At 38.6% G+C, this 20,666-nt stretch overlaps 1 protein-coding gene across 1 annotated transcript in view; it reads left to right on the top strand.

Moving 5' to 3' along the window:
• Positions 1 to 20,666, top strand: part of SNTG1 (syntrophin gamma 1) — a 212,999-nt gene that overhangs the window by 174,380 nt on the left and 17,953 nt on the right. Inside the window, exons 14-16 of the mRNA XM_007464017.1 lie at positions 3 to 155; positions 4,668 to 4,760; positions 20,121 to 20,231. Coding sequence (XP_007464079.1) covers positions 3 to 155; positions 4,668 to 4,760; positions 20,121 to 20,231 — 357 coding nt within the window. The remainder of the gene's footprint in view (positions 1 to 2; positions 156 to 4,667; positions 4,761 to 20,120; positions 20,232 to 20,666) is intronic.

Genomic DNA, 20,666 nt, shown 5'->3' on the forward strand with positions numbered 1-20,666 from the left:
AGGACAGTGACCTGCTGGACCGGCGGAAACAGTGTTTCACCGTGCGGTCCGAGTCTGGGGAGGACCTCTACTTCTCTGTGGAGTTAGACTCTGACCTCGCCCAGTGGGAAAGAGCCTTCCAAACAGCAACCTTTCTGGAAGTGGAACGGATACAGGTGAGAGTCTGTGGAACTGTAGGACCTGTGACCCCCAAAGATGCATGACCACTCCCCTAGAATTCTAGGAGCATAAAATTCAAAGGAGCATAAAAATGCAGTTCTGTGAGTCCTGACCTTCTCAAATGTTCAATAATTAGCCATTGTTATCAAATGAGGTGCAACACGGCTCTGAAAAACATTTTAATTTTCCTACAATTTTATCTTTCTAGGCTATTTCCTACCACTCATCAAAAACATATTTCTAACTTTAATTAGAATCTGCTCTACCTTAAATCTAAAGTAGAAAATGCTCTTATTTTAATTAATCGTTTACAAAGCCATTTCCTGGTCTCCAATCACAGCCACCAAATTTCCAGCCTGAACGACTTCATTCACTCACAAGGCTCTTTCTTGCTAGAAAGCCTTCTCTTCATCTCTACCCTTCAACACGACACGGAATTTGAAGCTTTTTTCAGAGGTCACATCATCCAGGACAATTTTGCTAATCCCCAGTCAGCCCTGCCCTTTGCCCCCATTGCCCCTTCCACATGAGTCCTGTTCAAACTCGCCCCTGCTTAACAGTCTCTTTCATCTGTTTCCTTAGGTCTCCCCATGCTCTGCTTGCGTTGGAGTGATGAGTGCTTGTCATCCCCGCACTGAGTTGTGGGTTTCCAGGGATTATTTTATTCCTCTATCGACTGAATTATAGTGCATTTTGTACATCATGAGTAATCGGCAGATGTTTGTTAAACTTTATCTCTTAACTGTGAGGTTATATCTAGACCAAATGTCATAAACCTGTAGCCTGTACAATTCACAGGACCGTGGACGGGAACAGGCTCTGCAGGTGACCCCTAACTGACCCTTATCAGAGACCAAGGGCAAAACTGAACAGTTGTTATGCACCTGAGTCATAGAGCCGGGACCTAAATAGACACACGGACACAATTTTGAAAACAAATGTATGATGATGACAGTACAGCATTATTATCCCAGGGTTTCCTGCCTGCAACAGGGGACTTGGATGCCTAGTTGTTCAATTATGTTGAACTGATATGTGACATGTATTAATTTCTTTCTTCTGACTACAAATTTCTATATTCAACCCATCAGGTCACACCAGTATGACATAACAATCAGGGGAAGGGAACAGGAGAAGACTTATTTTCACTTTTTTCATTGCTTAATTGACATTTTCTCATATTCTGCTGATCTGCATTACCTAAAAATGTTAAAGTAACTGAGAAATGTTGTTTCAATAATTTAGCTGTATAGAACCTCAATTCAGTAAATAGATATTTTAATATCAAAGTAGAAAGATGAAAAATACCTTAAATATTATTTTATTCCAAGTATCAACACTTAAGACCATTTTAAAGCATTGCATAAAGTTGTACAGGAGTTGATGTTTTTGTTATTTATTTTGATAGTTTTGCGTTTTCCTAATTATCATTTCCCTAGAATATCACACTTCACTTGGAAACAAATACATGGTGATTTCTACCTGCTGGTTTCAATTTAAAATTTCATTTTAACTCTCCTGATGTTTAGAAGTGAGATAGAGATAAAATTATGTTGTTTCACTGTATTTTTTTAAATCTGGACCTCACATTCTCTAAATGGATGTCCTGAGCAATGCATTTCTTTGTACTAGCACCTTACGTATTCACAATACAAATTTGAGAGGCATATGGTAAGTGAAAAGAAAAATATTTAATGTCTTTTTAGCTTTTGGTTGTTTTATAGATTTTATAATTTCCCCTTATTTACTCTACCGGAAATCAGTAATCAACGACTGAACACTGGTTCTGTTATTTTCAAAATTCAAAGATGTGAATATATTTACATGAAGACGTTTGTGGCTTACTTCTATGTTCCTAATATTTCCACTTCCACTAAAGTTGGTAAAGAAATAAAGAGAGGACATACTCTTATTGTGAAACAAGCATAAAAGTAGGAAATTAATAAACTAATACAATAAAAATTAATAAATTAATCTATTTTTATTTTGAAATTAGTTTTCATTAACAGGACTGCACCCTAACATTTTCTGGCTTCTAATCTACTCCTTTATCTATTTAAATATTTTCTGATCTCTAATGTACTTAATATTGATATAAATATATATTTATTTAAAGGATAATTCACTGAAAGCAGGTATTTCTAAACATCCTACATTGTCATTTCAATTAACACTTTAAAATCTAGCCATACTTCCCAGGGTGACAGTAGAAAATGTAATGAACATTGAAACAGAAATATGACAATTTGCATGAATTACATCTTACATTCACCTAGTGTTCAAAGTACCAGAGTTAAGCCTAATTAATTTACTGTATTTTTAGTACCTTTATTTGTCCAGTTTCTGAACAATTTTCCCAGAGTAAGTGAACAATACTGGTAAGGGACATGTAATTGTTTTTACACTAATCCAATATGAATCAATACAACGCTTTTAAAATAAGACTTTCGGTGAAGACGTGTGTCCCATTCAAAAATTGATTTTCTTTTAATGTTATTATTTCAGACTCTTCCATTGTGCTTTATCCAGCTATAGACATTTAGCTGTCATCCAAAAGGGCATGTGTAAAAAATCATTTTATGTGCGATGTATCTTCAACTATTGTGTAATAACATATAAAACTGTGCAAAATAATATATAATAATTATATATAATATATAATAATTGTGCAAAAATCTTTCAAAGTGTTTCTAGCTTGAAATTCCCTAAAAAGGATAGCTTTTTTCCAGCTGTAATTCAATTTTATTATAAAATAAATATAGAAATTAAACAGTAAACATTTCAATGTTAAAACATACAAATATACTCATTACATATGTTTATTAAGACTATAAATCATAGAATAAAACTTCAGTGGGTCTCAAGTTATATCGTATCTGTTTCGATTTAATGATTATTGAAACAATGTTATTTAATTCATAATTCTGTTCTTAATGACATAAATTTTAATGTTCCATACTGAAGGTGTTTCCACCTGACATGTATTTTTAAAATAATGTTACTTGAAAATAGCAGGCAATTATGTCTAAATTGGAGAAAACGAGATGCCCTTGGATATTCCTTAAGTTGATAGTAGTTTTAATAAAGTGGTAATGGGTGGGTACAAGCATGGAAGGTAAGGTGTTCATGTATTAAATAAAATTACAGCCACAAATAAACTTACAAGGCCCATTAAGTTTGCTTTCTAATCTGCTTTTTTGAAAAACTTAACTCCAAATGGATTATCTGGCCTGGTTATAACTTTCCAACGCAGACTGGGCTTAAACACATGAATATAGCTTTTTGGTGGAGTCAACGTGATGCATTTAGCCATCGTTAGTCAGAATGAGATTCACTTAATGTACTTTTATACACAGTATTATAAACACAAATATGACGTAAGGATTGGTATCGAACATTTGCTTGAGATAGGTTTCTCTCTTTCTCCCTCTCCCTCCCTCTCTCTCCCCTTTGTGAATTACAAATGTTTTTCTTGGGACTTCCCTGGTGGTCCAGTGGTTAAGACTTCACAGTCCAATGCAGGGGGTGTGGGTTCGATCTCTTGTTGGGGAGCTAAGGTCCCGCATGCCTCTCGGCCAAAAAACCAGAACATAAAACAGAAGCAATATTGTAACAAATTCCATAAAGACTTTAAAAATGGTCCACATCAAAAAAGTCTTCTTAAAAAAGGTGTTTTTCTTGATTTGAATATGCCACTCCAGTTTGCAATTAAGTGCAAATAAAACTGGCCTACGGACATAAAAATGCATTGTTTCATATAAGCCCAAGTGTGTATTTCTCATCTGTTATTCTTGTATTTCAGCATCTATATTTTACTAGTTTTCCCAAACTATTTATATAAGTAAAATTGTAATTTAATCTGATCTCAGTGCGAACAATCATTAATTATTGATTTCGAAGAATCAATAGGCTTACACAAATAATAGGAAGGGTAAATGTCTTTAGGACATAACTTGTACCACACTGATGAACATGCAGAGACTCTTAAGGTCAAGACGTTTCTTGTATTTCTTGCTCTGATTATTAAATCTGTTTGTGTGCCTGAGAGCTCTCTTTTTAATAATATCAATGAAATTGATATGCCAAGAATTTAAGTAATACCCTTAATCTTTAATAATTCACTTTTAGCTTAATAAAAATGCAGTGATATTTAGCTACAGAATATGACAACTTAACATGATCTTGCCTATACCTAAAAATATGTATACAGTTTTATTGCCAAGATAGGGAAGGGCATCAGTGTGACACAAGGTAAAGACAAGGTCACCAGGGCAGGGTTGGGAACTCAGCCCTGCATCCCCCGGGCAGGTCAACAACCACTCAGCCTGTGTTTTGTTGACATTAGGGTGTTGACAACACCAGGTTCCTTATACAGTTATTGCTGAAGTAAAGTTAGCTGTTGTATAAGGAACTTATCACAGTGGTTGTGACACAGTCTGACATGTGTGGACTATTAACCCTGACGTTGGGTGAGTCACATGACAGTAACAGCGTTTTGTTCTGCCCAGTGCAAGACATATGCGTGCGTGCTGGAAAGTCACCTGCTGGGGCTCACGATCGACTTCAGCATGGGTTTCATCTGCTTTGACGCGGCGACCAAGGTACTGTGCGTGGGCAGCGCGAGGGCGTGTGGCCTGGTCCTACTCAAGGATGACTGGAATTGCTTCCAGCTCCTGTTAGCACTCTGACTGGTTATCAGGTGTTGGATTTAAGGTCCTCGTTTTTATTAATAGGAGATAAATTATTCCTTAATATGTTGATAAAAAAACAAGAGATTGAATTTTAATAAAACAAATGTGTTGCCAGAAAACATTATAACTATAAAAAGTGTATATATATGTACTATATAGACATATATGTCTATATATTATGTATGTATATATATATATATATATATATATATATATATATATATTCTCTCTTACTAAAAGTACGGCCTCATAATGAAGGGAAATTTTCTTCTCTCAAAACAATTTTTTAAAAGTGTTCCTTTATTATTTTTCTGTGTCAACATCTCCAATATCAAAATGAGGAAACATATTTTTTAGTTGTATAGGTAATATGTTAGAATTATAGGATGGGGGAATTTCAGGGTTTGGAGGCCCCAAGCCAGGGAGTATCACCTTGTGAACACTTGACTGTACTGTCTGATTGGGCGCCTTTTCCACAAAGGATGTGTCTCTGGGAGTGATATACATCGAATGGTGACAGGCACTTCTCAGCCAGTCATGCCTAAAAAGTCTGAAAGCTCAGTTGACCCCTACCCAGCCTTAGTCTCCCACTGCTGCCTCTCCTGACACAGGGCTCTGGTAGGAAGGCATCCTTCCCCCCGTCCCCTTCCCCCCCAGATGAGGACATCAATTCCTTAGACCCAGCCCACTTTCTCCTTATCAAAGTATGACCTGAGAAGTAAACTGATAGATTCCTTCTCACTATTTAAGGAGTAATGAGTAATCCCTTACTGGGAAACCTATACTTTACCTAGAAGTTAAGCCATGTACAGGGTTTTCAAAATCAAATGCAAGTAAAATGAGAGCAATATAAATGGGTGAGAAGGGCAGAGGGCACAGAGAGCGGGAGGGTGTTGATCCTGGGAAAGACCAGCATCTAATGGGCCAGCCCAGCTGGGCCCAGCCAAGTGGGACGTGGGTGGTGTTTGGAGATCTTATGATTTTTCATGACTCTGCAGTCGAGATTGTCACCCAAAAGCTCACATTATCTAAGGGTGGCCAATGTTTCTTTATATTTCGACATTGGGAAATTAAGTCCCACACATATGGGTCAGATTTGACGTGCACTGCATTGCCTTTGGTGATGCCAAAGAATACTTTTCTAGTTATGGAATTTCAGGTGCCTGTGGCTCTTTTAATGAGCCTCACATGAGACTGCCCTAAACCTGTCCTATGACGAAGATGTTCTTTTGAATAAAATACTCATTCAGAGTTTTTTTCACTAATGTGTCAAAGTATGATGCTGCAGTACAAATATAATTCTTATAACTGAAAGTACTGATTTTCTGACATTATAGTCCTTTAAACCTGCATATGTGCATTAATTAATTATACCTATTAATAGATTTCCAATGTAAACAGATACCTCAGCGGTAACATTTGTAAATAAATATTTACTGAATACTTCCTCTATGTTGAGAGGCTTGGGGGGATATATATGTCAGTCTTGGGAACTCAAGACAGGCTTTTCAGAAAATGAGACACCAAGGATAAGATTACCCAGACAAATACCCGTAAGTGAGGAAGGAAGTTGAATTTGAGGCCAGAGGAGGTGGAGATCAAGTGTGGGAGTAACTGAGACCCAGATTATGAAAGGAGTCCTGTTAAGGTATTGGGATTTGATCTTAAGAATAGCCTGGACGCCTTTGAGACATGGGAAGGAAGCGATCAGATGTGTGTTTGACAAAACAAAATTTGTAAAACAGTTAATCAAGGTTGAGAGAAACTGGGAAAACCCCAGACCCTAGTTCTGAGCAGCTGTCCTCCACCTGGCATCTCCACTCTACTACCCGCCTGAGAGAACACTTCTTGTGGCTGGGAAGATGGAATGAGCACATGATTACAGACTGAGGGTGAAAGTACTCACAGTGTGCACAGAAGGCATGACTGAAAGGTAAGGTACTAGGGGAGGGATGGAGAGAGACAGCTCTGCAGGAAAGCTCCACGTGGCTGGGCCATGTGCTCAAGGTCCAGGGCTTGCTGGACCTAACTCTGATTTGTTCTGTGGAAAGATCACCCTAGCCGACATGTACAGACTCTGTTGATTGGGTAGAGGCAAGACTGAATTAATGGCCATTTCTGTTTCCCCTCAGCATTGTCGTATATATATATATATATATATATATATATATATATATATTCTCTCTTACTAAAAGTACGGCCTCATAATGAAGGGAAATTTTCTTCTCTCAAAACAATTTTTTAAAAGTGTTCCTTTATTATTTTTCTGTGTCAACATCTCCAATATCAAAATGAGGAAACATATTTTTTAGTTGTATAGGTAATATGTTAGAATTATAGGATGGGGGAATTTCAGGGTTTGGAGGCCCCAAGCCAGGGAGTATCACCTTGTGAACACTTGACTGTACTGTCTGATTGGGCGCCTTTTCCACAAAGGATGTGTCTCTGGGAGTGATATACATCGAATGGTGACAGGCACTTCTCAGCCAGTCATGCCTAAAAAGTCTGAAAGCTCAGTTGACCCCTACCCAGCCTTAGTCTCCCACTGCTGCCTCTCCTGACACAGGGCTCTGGTAGGAAGGCATCCTTCCCCCCGTCCCCTTCCCCCCCAGATGAGGACATCAATTCCTTAGACCCAGCCCACTTTCTCCTTATCAAAGTATGACCTGAGAAGTAAACTGATAGATTCCTTCTCACTATTTAAGGAGTAATGAGTAATCCCTTACTGGGAAACCTATACTTTACCTAGAAGTTAAGCCATGTACAGGGTTTTCAAAATCAAATGCAAGTAAAATGAGAGCAATATAAATGGGTGAGAAGGGCAGAGGGCACAGAGAGCGGGAGGGTGTTGATCCTGGGAAAGACCAGCATCTAATGGGCCAGCCCAGCTGGGCCCAGCCAAGTGGGACGTGGGTGGTGTTTGGAGATCTTATGATTTTTCATGACTCTGCAGTCGAGATTGTCACCCAAAAGCTCACATTATCTAAGGGTGGCCAATGTTTCTTTATATTTCGACATTGGGAAATTAAGTCCCACACATATGGGTCAGATTTGACGTGCACTGCATTGCCTTTGGTGATGCCAAAGAATACTTTTCTAGTTATGGAATTTCAGGTGCCTGTGGCTCTTTTAATGAGCCTCACATGAGACTGCCCTAAACCTGTCCTATGACGAAGATGTTCTTTTGAATAAAATACTCATTCAGAGTTTTTTTCACTAATGTGTCAAAGTATGATGCTGCAGTACAAATATAATTCTTATAACTGAAAGTACTGATTTTCTGACATTATAGTCCTTTAAACCTGCATATGTGCATTAATTAATTATACCTATTAATAGATTTCCAATGTAAACAGATACCTCAGCGGTAACATTTGTAAATAAATATTTACTGAATACTTCCTCTATGTTGAGAGGCTTGGGGGGATATATATGTCAGTCTTGGGAACTCAAGACAGGCTTTTCAGAAAATGAGACACCAAGGATAAGATTACCCAGACAAATACCCGTAAGTGAGGAAGGAAGTTGAATTTGAGGCCAGAGGAGGTGGAGATCAAGTGTGGGAGTAACTGAGACCCAGATTATGAAAGGAGTCCTGTTAAGGTATTGGGATTTGATCTTAAGAATAGCCTGGACGCCTTTGAGACATGGGAAGGAAGCGATCAGATGTGTGTTTGACAAAACAAAATTTGTAAAACAGTTAATCAAGGTTGAGAGAAACTGGGAAAACCCCAGACCCTAGTTCTGAGCAGCTGTCCTCCACCTGGCATCTCCACTCTACTACCCGCCTGAGAGAACACTTCTTGTGGCTGGGAAGATGGAATGAGCACATGATTACAGACTGAGGGTGAAAGTACTCACAGTGTGCACAGAAGGCATGACTGAAAGGTAAGGTACTAGGGGAGGGATGGAGAGAGACAGCTCTGCAGGAAAGCTCCACGTGGCTGGGCCATGTGCTCAAGGTCCAGGGCTTGCTGGACCTAACTCTGATTTGTTCTGTGGAAAGATCACCCTAGCCGACATGTACAGACTCTGTTGATTGGGTAGAGGCAAGACTGAATTAATGGCCATTTCTGTTTCCCCTCAGTAATTTAGAAGAATAACTTTCAAACTTTTTTTTACCATGAAACTTTCAAAAAACAAAAAATAAAGAAGGGTTTTTCATCTGTATCAAAACAAGGATGAAGACATCAGACCCCCTCTTTGGACCTCCCCTTCACTCATCATGCAGCAGCCCCGGGGGGTACGCCCACTCCCAGGGTCCAGTACATCCGTGTGACTGCCCACTACAATGTTACACCTTGGGTCTTAAACCTGTGGGTAAAAGTAAAAGCCAGCATCACTCATGTTATTACTCCTTTGCCAGGTAGAAACTCTGGAACTACTAATTGTTATTGTCTGATAGTTTTTTTAAAAAATGCTTTAATACTTGAATTTGAGAAATGCTAGGATAGAATACTTAAAAGGCTTCTTTTCTTCAGGGTATCTAAGAGCTAGTATTGACACATAGCATATCAAAAATATTTTTGAAATCATGATTGGCTAAAAGAGCTATGAAGATAATAAATATGAAGTAAAAATGTAACATTTTTAAGAATTATCCCTGTCGTATGATAGAAGCTACTAGAATGATTTTATGTTTTCTTCTCGTCCCCGTTACTAACTTGCATTAAATACAAATTGAAAACATTATCTGGGGGAAATTTGTAAAAGCCGTGCATATTCGTGGTGACCTGAATTTTAGGAACTTATATTCTGTGCAGTGAGAGACAATGTCACCCTATCTGAAATCACTCCCCTCTTGTTTTCTAGATTTTTTTCCTAAAAAAACAGTGGACTTCTGTTCCCAAATAATTGTGCTTAGAATCCAATTAATTGTTAAGATATTGACATTTGTGATTCATGAAATATCTTAATCTTCATAATCCATTCACATCTTTAAGTGGACATTAATTTTTACAGTGTTTCAAGGTAAAATTTGAAAGGAAATTAATATGGCTTATATTCATACTTTTCATTTCTGAGAGTCTCTTCTGTGGCTTGGATAAGTTGAAGGACACTAATTTTGAGGACCTTTGATCTACTGTTTTTGCCAAGGACATATGACCTTCATGTACACACACAGTTCACAATATGTTTGATTTGACTTTTTCTAAAATGCATTTATATCGTTATAACATAATCATAATATAAATATAAATCATAATATAAATTATATAAATTCCATAATATATAGTTCTAATTCTAAAAAGAGAATTAGACCTTCATTTTTGATTTATGTTTTTTATTCAATAATATTTCAACGCTTTCCTATCAAAGGTAGTTGTTAAAAATCCAAAAGGAAAATTCGAGAATATAAGAATGAATATTTTCTTGATAGATCTCCTACAAAAGTAGCACTCAACACACGTGTCTTTCCCTCCAGTCCTCCTGGGTCTCTGCTTCATAGAGGTCCCTGTTCTCACGGCGCCTGGTGGACAGGATGGACACAAAAGGGCTCATCTGAGGTTTGCTGGTTCTTAGCAAAGGGAGTTGTTCGGGGTGGAAGCGTGTAACCAGGGGAAGGAGCGCCGGGCGGTACTCAGAGGAAACTGCCTTTCTCCTCGGAATCCGCAATCACGGTCGGCTGACAGGCAGGGGGTGACAGCGCTGGCAGGACCAGCGGGGCCACGTTCAGAATGAAGCAGGCAGCACCGGACAGCAGGGGCCTTGGCCTTCGTGGCCGAAGCGGGCCCCGCACTGCTGGGTGGCACAGTGACAGCGCCTCCCTGCCTTAGAGCAGTAAGTGTCTACTCCTCACGTGGCCGGTTCCCTCAAGCATCCCTCACCTGGCTCTGCTCCCCTTACCCCTGATTCCTGTGGAGCCAGGAGGTCAGCCCAGCCCGTCCTTTTCTTGCCGGTGACACAGGCAGGACAGAGCAAGCCTCACCTGCAGTCCTTCATGCGCCCCTGCTGCTAGGACGTTTACAGGCTCCCACTGGTCACAGCAGGTCACATGGCTGAGGCCACACCAAGTCAGAGGGCAGAGCGCCCGGCCCACGGTGGCAGAGCACAGATCTGGGGTGATGAACCCAGGGCTGACACGCCACAGTGCCGAGGGCCACCAAAGCCGCCAGGACCTGATGGCAGAAGCATGATGCCGTCTCTGTTGGCCTTGGCGCCTTGGGGAGGGTGCTTCGGAGGGGAGAAAAGTGGAGGGGGGGCGGGGAGGTTTTTGGGCGTGTGGCTTAGACCTGGGAGCTTGCAGAGCTGTAGGGACCTGAGGAACAAGGAGGACGAGGTGCCCTTAGCAGGGCTTGGAGAGGAGGGCAGAGCCTCGGGCCCGGGCAGCTCTGGGCAATCATTCTCCTGGAAGTAGCCACAGGGGCGTCATTGGGTACTTTACTCTGTTTAAGGATCGGGCTCTCTTTTCTAATACTTTTGTGTCTCACAGTAGTTCAGTGACTTTTCTAAGTTTCTTGGAAAACCCATTCCAGTGGCGCGTGCTCTAGCACAGGACCCACATATTATAAACAGACAACGTATATCGTGGCCTTCAATGCCCGGGTGCATTTCTGGCAGCTGGTCCCCGCACCGCGCAGCCTCAGGACGGTCACTCCCCCGGGACACTTCTTGGTCTGGAACACAAACAAATTTCTGGCAGGCAGGTGTCAACAGGTAACCGAGATAGGAAATTATTCCATGTTCACTGGGTAAACAGAATTTAGGCTCCACTGGGACCCCCGACCTGGGACCTGTCCTCTGCAGACCACTCGGGCCCTGGTCGTACAGGGGCCCTCACCCACCTTGAGAGACTCAGGCTCTCCTCTTCAACCGCTTTTTAACCAAACCAGGATGATTCAACACAGAGAGACCATGCATCCCAAGGTAGTTTGTTATATGTTGCTAATTTAATGAACATAATAGTTTTCAGGTGATGCCTTTTACATGCGAGTCAATTTCTAGAAAAACAGATTTCTTTGAATTGGGGAGTTTTTTCTTATACTTAGGGGGAAAAGGAAAATGATTGACTCACAGTAATGAGGTTCCTAATTAAATGTTAGAAATCAAATAGTCGAAGTGAAGAATTGGCACGGCCTCAAAACTAAAATGTGCAGGAGCTTCTGTGTTAATTTAGCAGCTATTTAATAAACTGCTTGGTCTCTGTCAGTGGAGCAGCCTTCAGACAAGCTGGAGGAGGGTAGAGCAGTGGCGGCCTGTGTTGCGCAGGTACATTGACGTAGGCGCAGCCGCCCCAGTAACTTGTTTCCCTTCCTCTCCAGAGCTGTTACTCTCCACTGAGCTGGCAAAGATGCGTGTGCATATGTTAGAAAGAAATCACTAGAAAAGAGCTGATTTCTATATAGAATCGATAATATGAGTTATAAGTGTGGCTGAATTTTATCACGTTGCCAGAAAGAAGCAACAACAATAAACAAAACAAAAACAAAACCCTAAGGATCCAAGAAAGTTATACGAGAAAAACCAAACCTTCTTGCCATCTTCATTACACAGACAGCATGTAAAGTTTCTCAAAATAAAATTAGTATGTTACGAATAACAAATAGCACACCACATCCAGCAGCGTGTGGAAACCTGTTAGTACCTCTTTTTCCACATGTATTTTGGTTATTCTAAACTTTACTTAGGTACTCTGTACAATCAACCCACCAGGTTGATGGGTTTAAGCTATTACAAAATAACACACAAGGTCTGCGTTTTAGAAACACTTTTCTTCTGTTTTCTTTTTTTTCTTTCCTGTTTGAGAGATTCCAAATAAATTGTCAAAGTGAACATCTGTATACCCCTCTGTGAATGTTCCATATATTTGATGAAAATATTTATACATATAGACATATCACATAGGGATAGTGTAGAGCCCATTTGGGGGGAATAAATTTAAATGAAATACGTTTGATCAGGAAGTTTCATCCAGTCTTTAGGCCCCTGGCCTGAGGATGGTAAGTTTCGGTTCTGTTAACTGGAGCTCAGACGCGCGCCTCGATCTCTCAGGCTGTGTCCTGAACACACCTCAGCACAGGGTCCGCCCCAGAGCTGGTCGTCTTCCTGATTCTGACTTCTCTGCGATCCTCTCTCCGTTATCAGAAGGAATCTGAATTGCGTTCTATACCCGGGCCTCCTCCTCAACAGCTGCCCTTGAGTAAATCTGGAATGTTCACTCTAACCAAAGTAGGGCAACCCCTTCTCATCTGGTTACTGCAGCATCAGCCAAACCTGCCTTCTCGATGTAAATATTTATTGCACACACTATTTCTATGCATCGTCTATGTGCAGACACGAGGAACACAGGAAAGGGTACACTCCCTTCTCTCAAGATGTCCACAGTCTAGTGACAGAGACACATCTGGATGGGGGCTTTCAGGAAGTCTGCGAGAAGCCAAAGCATTACAAAGACATAGATACCTGCCCTTCTGTCCCTGTTTCCAGCCACTGCCAGATTAATGATGCTTCTAAAACGTAAATTCGGCCATGTCATCAGTCTCCCTTGTTACATTACTTTAGTGGCTTCCTACTGCCTTTATGATGACATCTGTCAACACAGGATAGAAGCCTCTCAGGGTTCTGATCTCTGTCTGGATTTGGCATCATCTCCTGTGTCTCCCAGCTTTTGAGGATCCAGCCGTACCCCACGCTTTTCCACATGACACTTCCACAGCTTACATTCACCTTGAGAGCAGATCTGCCTCCAGAAAGCCTTCCCTCACAAACTCAGGGGAGGCCTAGACACCCCCTGGTGCAGCACTGATCATCACGCATCACAGCTGAGATTGCTGGAGATATTGCTCTAATCCAGACTCAAGCACCGTTCAAGGACACAGAATCAATTTCATGACTAGTAAGGCATATGTTGATGAATATGATATTGCCAAGGAAACAAGTGAAAGCCATGAGCTTTCATCTAACTCTGTTTTCTTTTCATATTTCGATTTTTCTCCCTTTATTTATCATTTACCATCACATTTATAAGATTTACAAAATCACTGTACAGTTGATGTACGAGTTTTAGTAAAAATGGAAAATTTATAAAAGTTCAAAACCATAATCAATTAGGATACATTTCACATGAATGAAGAACAAACGAGAAGGATAAAGATGTGTAAAGAAAAATATTCTTAAAGAAAAGGTTTGTCATGGTTTTCTACTAAATATGACTCCTAACCCACCCACAGAAAAAAAGGAAGGAAGAGGACGTGCTTACAGGACACTGGCATTCTAACACGTGTTGTTAATTCATTTCAGTGGGGAGGGGAGGATGGAAGGCAGCAGAGGGGGTGTGTGCCTGGGCTGCTTGCAAAGTCGAAGGGGGAGGCAAAGCAGAAAGAGGGCTTTGAGGGAAGATTTGATTTTCTGCTTAACCAAGAGACCCATCAAGACACTCTGCAGCAGAAAAAGAAAAAGCATGCTTGTGGTTATTGCTGGGCAAACATTAGTTAACTGTCAAATATCAGATGATTGGTGTTACAGGGAGATTAAAAATAGATTCTGCCTCCAAAGCAATTTTGTTGTAATTTTTAACGTGTTCTGTGTAATAAGTTGTAATCCACATAGATTGTGCTTTCTGGTGTGTTTGCCCCCCATCTTGCAAAATAGCCTTAGATTCCTCAGAAGATAGATGACATAGAGCTTAAATTGCCTTCATATGTAGACGTTATTTCATTTTTTGGAAGAGGAAGTTTTCTGTGGGGCAAGAGAAATTAGTCTCTGCCCACAGTGAACCGATAAAGAGACGGATAAATGTATTAGAGGTTTTAGGGGATTTTTAAAATTATTATTCTACTCTAGAGTTTTTCGTGTTTTATTTTATTTTATTTTATTTTTGGCTGTGTTGGGTCTTTGTGGCTGCACACGGTTTCTCTAGTTGCAGCGAGCGGGGGCTACTCTTTGTTGTGGTGCGTGGGCTTCTCGTTGCGATGGCTTCTCTTGTTGCAGAGCACGGGCTCTAGGCACATGGGCTCAGTAGTTGTGGCTCCCGGGCTCTAGAGCACAGGCTCAGTCGTTGTGGTGCATGGGCTTAGTTGCTCCGTGGCATGTGGGATCTTCCTGGACCAGGGCTCGAACCCATGTCCCCTGCATTGGCAGGCAGATTTTTAACCACTGCACCACCAGGGAAGCCCTAGAGATTGGTTTGCCTATTTTTGTTCAGCATGTAAGGTTTTCATCTCATTTGTGCAGCTTCACTTTCCATTTATAGACATACAATTGATGAATTATATTTTTGAATAGTCTGCAACTAAGGAACCCTTGATATCATACAAACACTTGATTCATTTGCTAACCTGAGTCCCTCAGTTGCAGTCCGCTCTGCCCCCCGTCTCTGGGGGATTACAGCCAGCTCGGAAAGTCTCTGTGGTAGATGTCGAAAATATGGAGGAAGGGAAAGCTTTTTCTTTTCCCTTCCCACTGAAGTTCTCTAGATCATTGGCATTTCTAAACTTTAAGCCAATTCTAACCATGAATCTTAAACAAATGGATAGCTTATGGGACACTTTTTACTTGGAGAGAGAGAGTGAAAAAAGCTTAAAATAGCAACAGCATTGTAAAGAAGAAGAAATGATGACTCAGAACAGACTATGCTTGAGAAAATCAGTAAATTACTTTCCTGAGTTTCGTGTCTTGTACCACATGGGGTTCTGAGTCTGTCCTCTATTTTAAGGATCTTTCAGGTTATTTGCAATGTAAATTCAATTATAATCATGCTCAATCAATGGGTCGTTGATGTTTGGTTAGGCAAATAATTGTAGAAAACCAAAGAAGCAAAGGTTGGCTAACCAAAGGTTGGCTAAAAGAAAAATAGGAACCATGGAGCATGGCCGATTTGGGTTTGATTCCCACTTAATAGTTGTGAAATACTATGAATGTATGTGATGTTTCCTTAATTGCATCCTCTGGAAAATGGCAGTACCCTAGCTATTGCAGGGATTAGTGGGAGGATGTGAAAGGGTCTAGACCAGCGTTACACTCACTGTAAGAAAGATGACATTCTACTGAAGGACACAGTGGACACATGGAACGCTTCACAGGTCCTGAGTAAAGTCCATGCGGTCGCCCATAAATGACTCAGGGTCAGGAATGAGGGATGGATTGCATGCTGTGTGCTTCATGATTTTCACATAAATATTCTGCTTGATAATATTTGAGCATTTCATCGTCAATCATAAGTGGATTAATCACTGTTTGTAAGCATAGTTTATAAAGATTTCTCACTGGTTTAAGAATGATGACCTTAAGTTATAAAACCCAAATGGCATTGAATCCAAAGGTTTCAGCATTTATCTGTTTGCCTGCATTATTTTCTTTTATTTGTTTCCAAAATTGTTACAGCCTGCAGTAATTTAAAGACAGCATATCTATTATGAAGAGTAGTGCAGAGGAAAATGATTCTTTTGCAGAATTTTCTTTTGTAGTCTTTAACTGTGAGAGCGCTTTGGGTGATAAACTTTTACTGTATATTTTCCTATTACCCACTGTTTCTTAGCCATGTTCAGTGACTTTATTACAATGACATCATTGAAAATGCTGGGACTTATTGTGTTGTTCTCCACACGTACGACATCTTTGCTTGCATGTTTTAGTCACTTAAAAATATTTAAAGACATCTTCAAAACGCCAGGTACATTTTAAATTTATCATTTCATATAGTCATTCAGACAGGTTGTTGAGTTGAACACTGTTTCTGACTGTCAAAAATAAACAGAAAAAAAAACGTTTTAATAAATACCATTAGTAAGGTATTTTGGCTCCATTATTACTAAAATCCATTAAATAGTTTCTTTTATAGGGAAATTTTTTTTAATTTCTTGAAATCTATTCCATGGGAAAAGCTAGCTGAACAAAGTTAAATGAGTTTCTTTTTCTGAGGAAGTGAGAATCTGGCCTGTGACCATTTATTCTGAAGACTTTGGGTGGAATTCTAGATTTCAAAAATCCTCAGAGATGTTTCCGTACATTTGCTGATATCAGTTTTTTTGTTTGTTTTCTTTCTTTCCCTCCTTTTGGACTTGTTCTCCGTCAAGTTCAACAAATTAAGATTTTACCACGGGTTGCAGGAATTTTCCAATCCAAAACCAGCGCCCCTTGGTTAAAGTTATGTAGAGAAGGTAGAGACCACTGGGCTTGCAAAGTTCAGGAGATATTATGGACTATTTGCTTACATCACGTCCCTTCTACTGTTGGAAATTTCACAGCACTTTATAAGTTCTCATGTTATTATATGTTTTCTGGTGTATTCACCCAAATCAATGCAAGTACACTTTAGCTGCATACGTTTCTTAATTTAGGGAAATACTGATATTACCATAACACTGTGCTCTACCAACAGTACAAATTCATATTATTGTTGCAATAACAAATAACATATCCAATGCTGAAGTTTTTAACTGAATTTATGATAGCATTCAGAGTAAGAGGTATTTCAATTTTGACATAATGAAATTTCTGAAGTGTTACTTTGATTCCACAAATTGAATGGAAAAGAAGTTAAAGTTAACTGATTTTCTAATTGAAAGATTGATAGACAAATGACATCATTTAATCGTGAAGTTCTTTTGCTAATAGAGACAAATCAATATCAATAACTTCATTTTGATACATGAAAAAGAAAACTTGAAGTCCAAAATTTGATTTAGGAAAAGGGAGTCATCTGACCTACATAAAAATTTATGCTTAAAGAATATTTTAAATGTACTTATCTAAATATATTACAACAACGTTATGGCAACAGAAATAGAACGGTATAAGAACAGTGGTGTCCACTCATCTTTTTCAGCGTTGATATTCTTAACATAGTTTCCATAATGCTTATCAGAATCTTAAAAACAAAATACAGGTATAAAGACTAGGATTTCCAAAGATTCCTGAATTAAGCCAATTTTTATACCTGTGTAACTTTTACTGGTTATATTTTCAGATTCAGATTCCTCCAAATTGGTCTTAATGATTTCATGGCATGTTAAGTCACACAGCTTACCTAGAAGGTTCTAAGTCTTACTAGTTTACTGAGTTACCTCTTAACTGACAAATCTTTCAGCCCATCATTAGATTCATTAACTAGTTTATTCATTTTTTGGAGCGATCTACTCACAGCCGAGGATCCATGCTCCATATTCCGAAAAGTCTCCAGGCTTCCTTCACATATCTGCCTCATCCGCATTCTTAATTTTGTTACTCTTTAGTTAAAATAATGAGCTTTAACAGCTGTTAAAGTCTGGCCTTTGGAAAGACCAGCTAGTTGAAATAGCAAATTCCTGTTTTACTTTTATGACTACTTCTGAAATATTATTTCAAGTTATAATTATAATTTGAGAATTTGCAACCTTTACTTTTACAGTTAAGCCAAGCTAGACATAAAGTTTCTTGTCCAAAACCACATGGTAGGTTAATGTCAGGACCTGAGCTGTGTGTATGACAATGTTTTTGGCAGACGTTCCCCTGCAGCCTTCTACAAAAGCTCCTTTGTTTTAACAAACTTATCTGCTTTCCTGTTCTTATGTCCCCCTTAAAGTCATATTATTGCATTTTCCATGTAAATACATGACTCTTATGAGCATTATTTTAATGCGAATTGTTCAGAATTTTCATTTTTTTATATTTATTAATAATAAGGTGTTTAACACTTTCCTTTATTTTTCATATATTGTATTTCCTTACAGTTAATTTTTTGGAAGGGAATGTCTGGATCACATAACATCCACATTTTTAAGGCTTTAATATATATTATAATTATTGCCCTAAAGATTTTCACACAGTTGCCAGGAATTTTATACAAATATTTCAAGGTAAACTTGCTAGCTTTAGTTATTTTAATTTTCAGTGATCTTTGCTAATTTAACGTTTGGAAAAAGCGAAGTCATTGTAATATTATCACACTCTTTTTTTCTAGTGAGATTGAACATGCTCTCATGTTTATTAGAAATAGTAATGGTTTTTCCATTTTCTTCAATGACTTTTCTCTGTAGTACTGTCTTTTTATTTATTAGGTTGTTAGGATTTTCCTTATACTTTACCGTACTTCCTGCTATATTGCCACTGTTTGTTGTTGTTCTTTCACCCTAACCCTAATTGTACATATGAATATATAATTTCTTATTAGTCCTAAATCTAGAACTCCCTCTTTTCAAAAGTTACTAATTACTCACTTACCTACTACCGTGTAGCTCTGGATTGTTTAAATTATTTCACTTTTTAAAACATAAAGGATTTTATTTAGAGGAAGTTGTGAGATAAAGGATATAACTCTTCTATTTTTCTTCCAGAAAGTTAATTGCCCCAGGTAATTTTATTGTTAAAAGATGCTTTATAGTAATAGACTTAAGGCAAACATTTAAGAGGATTTGTAATGACTGGATGTTGCTTCTGTATAGATTGTGTAGCCTCATAGTAAGAACAAAAGCAAAGACATCTACTTATACAGAGACTAATATCTTCAGAAAACTGACGGTGTCTTTTTTATCTTAATATATAATAAAATGCTTATTATATAAGAGCGTAAACGTCTGGTGAATAAATCAATGAAAAATGAGCAGTATTCTGTATAAATTCATTATGCCTCATTATTATATATTACTGAGAATTTCCTCATCCTTATTTTTAAGGACTTTATGATTTTGCTATTTTATTACACTTTTAAAAGTGTAAAGTTTTTAAATTAGCATGTAGATTTCATACTGTCTAAACCTGCTGCTGCCACATTGGAAGGTGGCTTTTAGCCACATGATCTTCTAGACCGAGGCCCCGCGGATGGATGGGGCTGGTCCCATGAGATGTTCGTGCTGGTTTGTCTCATGAGGGCACCATGAAAGTTTCCGTTGTGATCGGTTACTCAGGCTGACCTTTCATCTTGACAAAGACATGGGTTATTAGTTTGAGCTTCAAGAGAAAGTTCTACAGAATTATCAGTTGAAAATCACCTTATCACTTCTATGGATGAAAACCAAAGAAATGGAAAATAGGTGTTTTTGCTGATTCACTGGCATGGACTTAGGCTTTAAGTGAGTTTGTTTCTATTTCATGATAATGTAAAACCAGATACGCAAATTGATTTATTCATATATATGTTTAAAATGACTATTTCATGGGAACCAAAGTTATTTCAGGAAATTAAAGGATATATTGAATACTAAGCCTTTGATAAGTATATTTTCATTTACTTTTTAATACTGGGATATAGGACTAACTCAATATGATTACCTTTTACCAGTTAAAAGAACAATTTCTTGGTTTGAATATAGATATGAGTTGCATTGACTCGCCTATGTTTTTTTTTCCCTTTAGGCAGTACTTTGGAGGTACAAGTTTTCTCAGCTTAAAGGTTCTTCGGATGACGGCAAGAGCAAAATCAAATTTTTGTTTCAGAATCCAGATACTAAACAGATTGAAGCAAAGGTAAACTGAAACTCATCACAAAGACCACCTCTAGCTACATCAATGCCATTAGGAAAGAAAGGGGGAAAAATTTAGGAAACCCAAAAGTGTGAAAACACACGTTCTCTGTTTTTACCTTGGAATATACTGCATGGCCAAAAGAATAAATTCACTTAAAGATTTTAATGGCAAATTTTCCCTGAAACGCATACCTTAAAATAAATTACACATAGCAAGTTGCATTTCTTAGTTTTAATTCCCTACGAACTGTATTTGTGTCACACTAAAATAATATTCCGGGAACTAAAACAGTCACCTTCTTGATGGTTTCACATTCTAAATAATAATTTAAAATATTCTGACTCTAGTTTATCATTTTTGATTCCCTCTTCAGGTATGAACACAAATCCCTAAAGGAAAATATTTTTTTAATCAATTTATGTTTTCCCCATGTTA

The sequence above is a fragment of the Lipotes vexillifer genome, unplaced genomic scaffold (assembly GCF_000442215.2).
Source record: "Lipotes vexillifer unplaced genomic scaffold, Lipotes_vexillifer_v1.1 scaffold69, whole genome shotgun sequence".
Taxonomy (NCBI): Eukaryota; Metazoa; Chordata; class Mammalia; order Artiodactyla; family Lipotidae; genus Lipotes; species Lipotes vexillifer.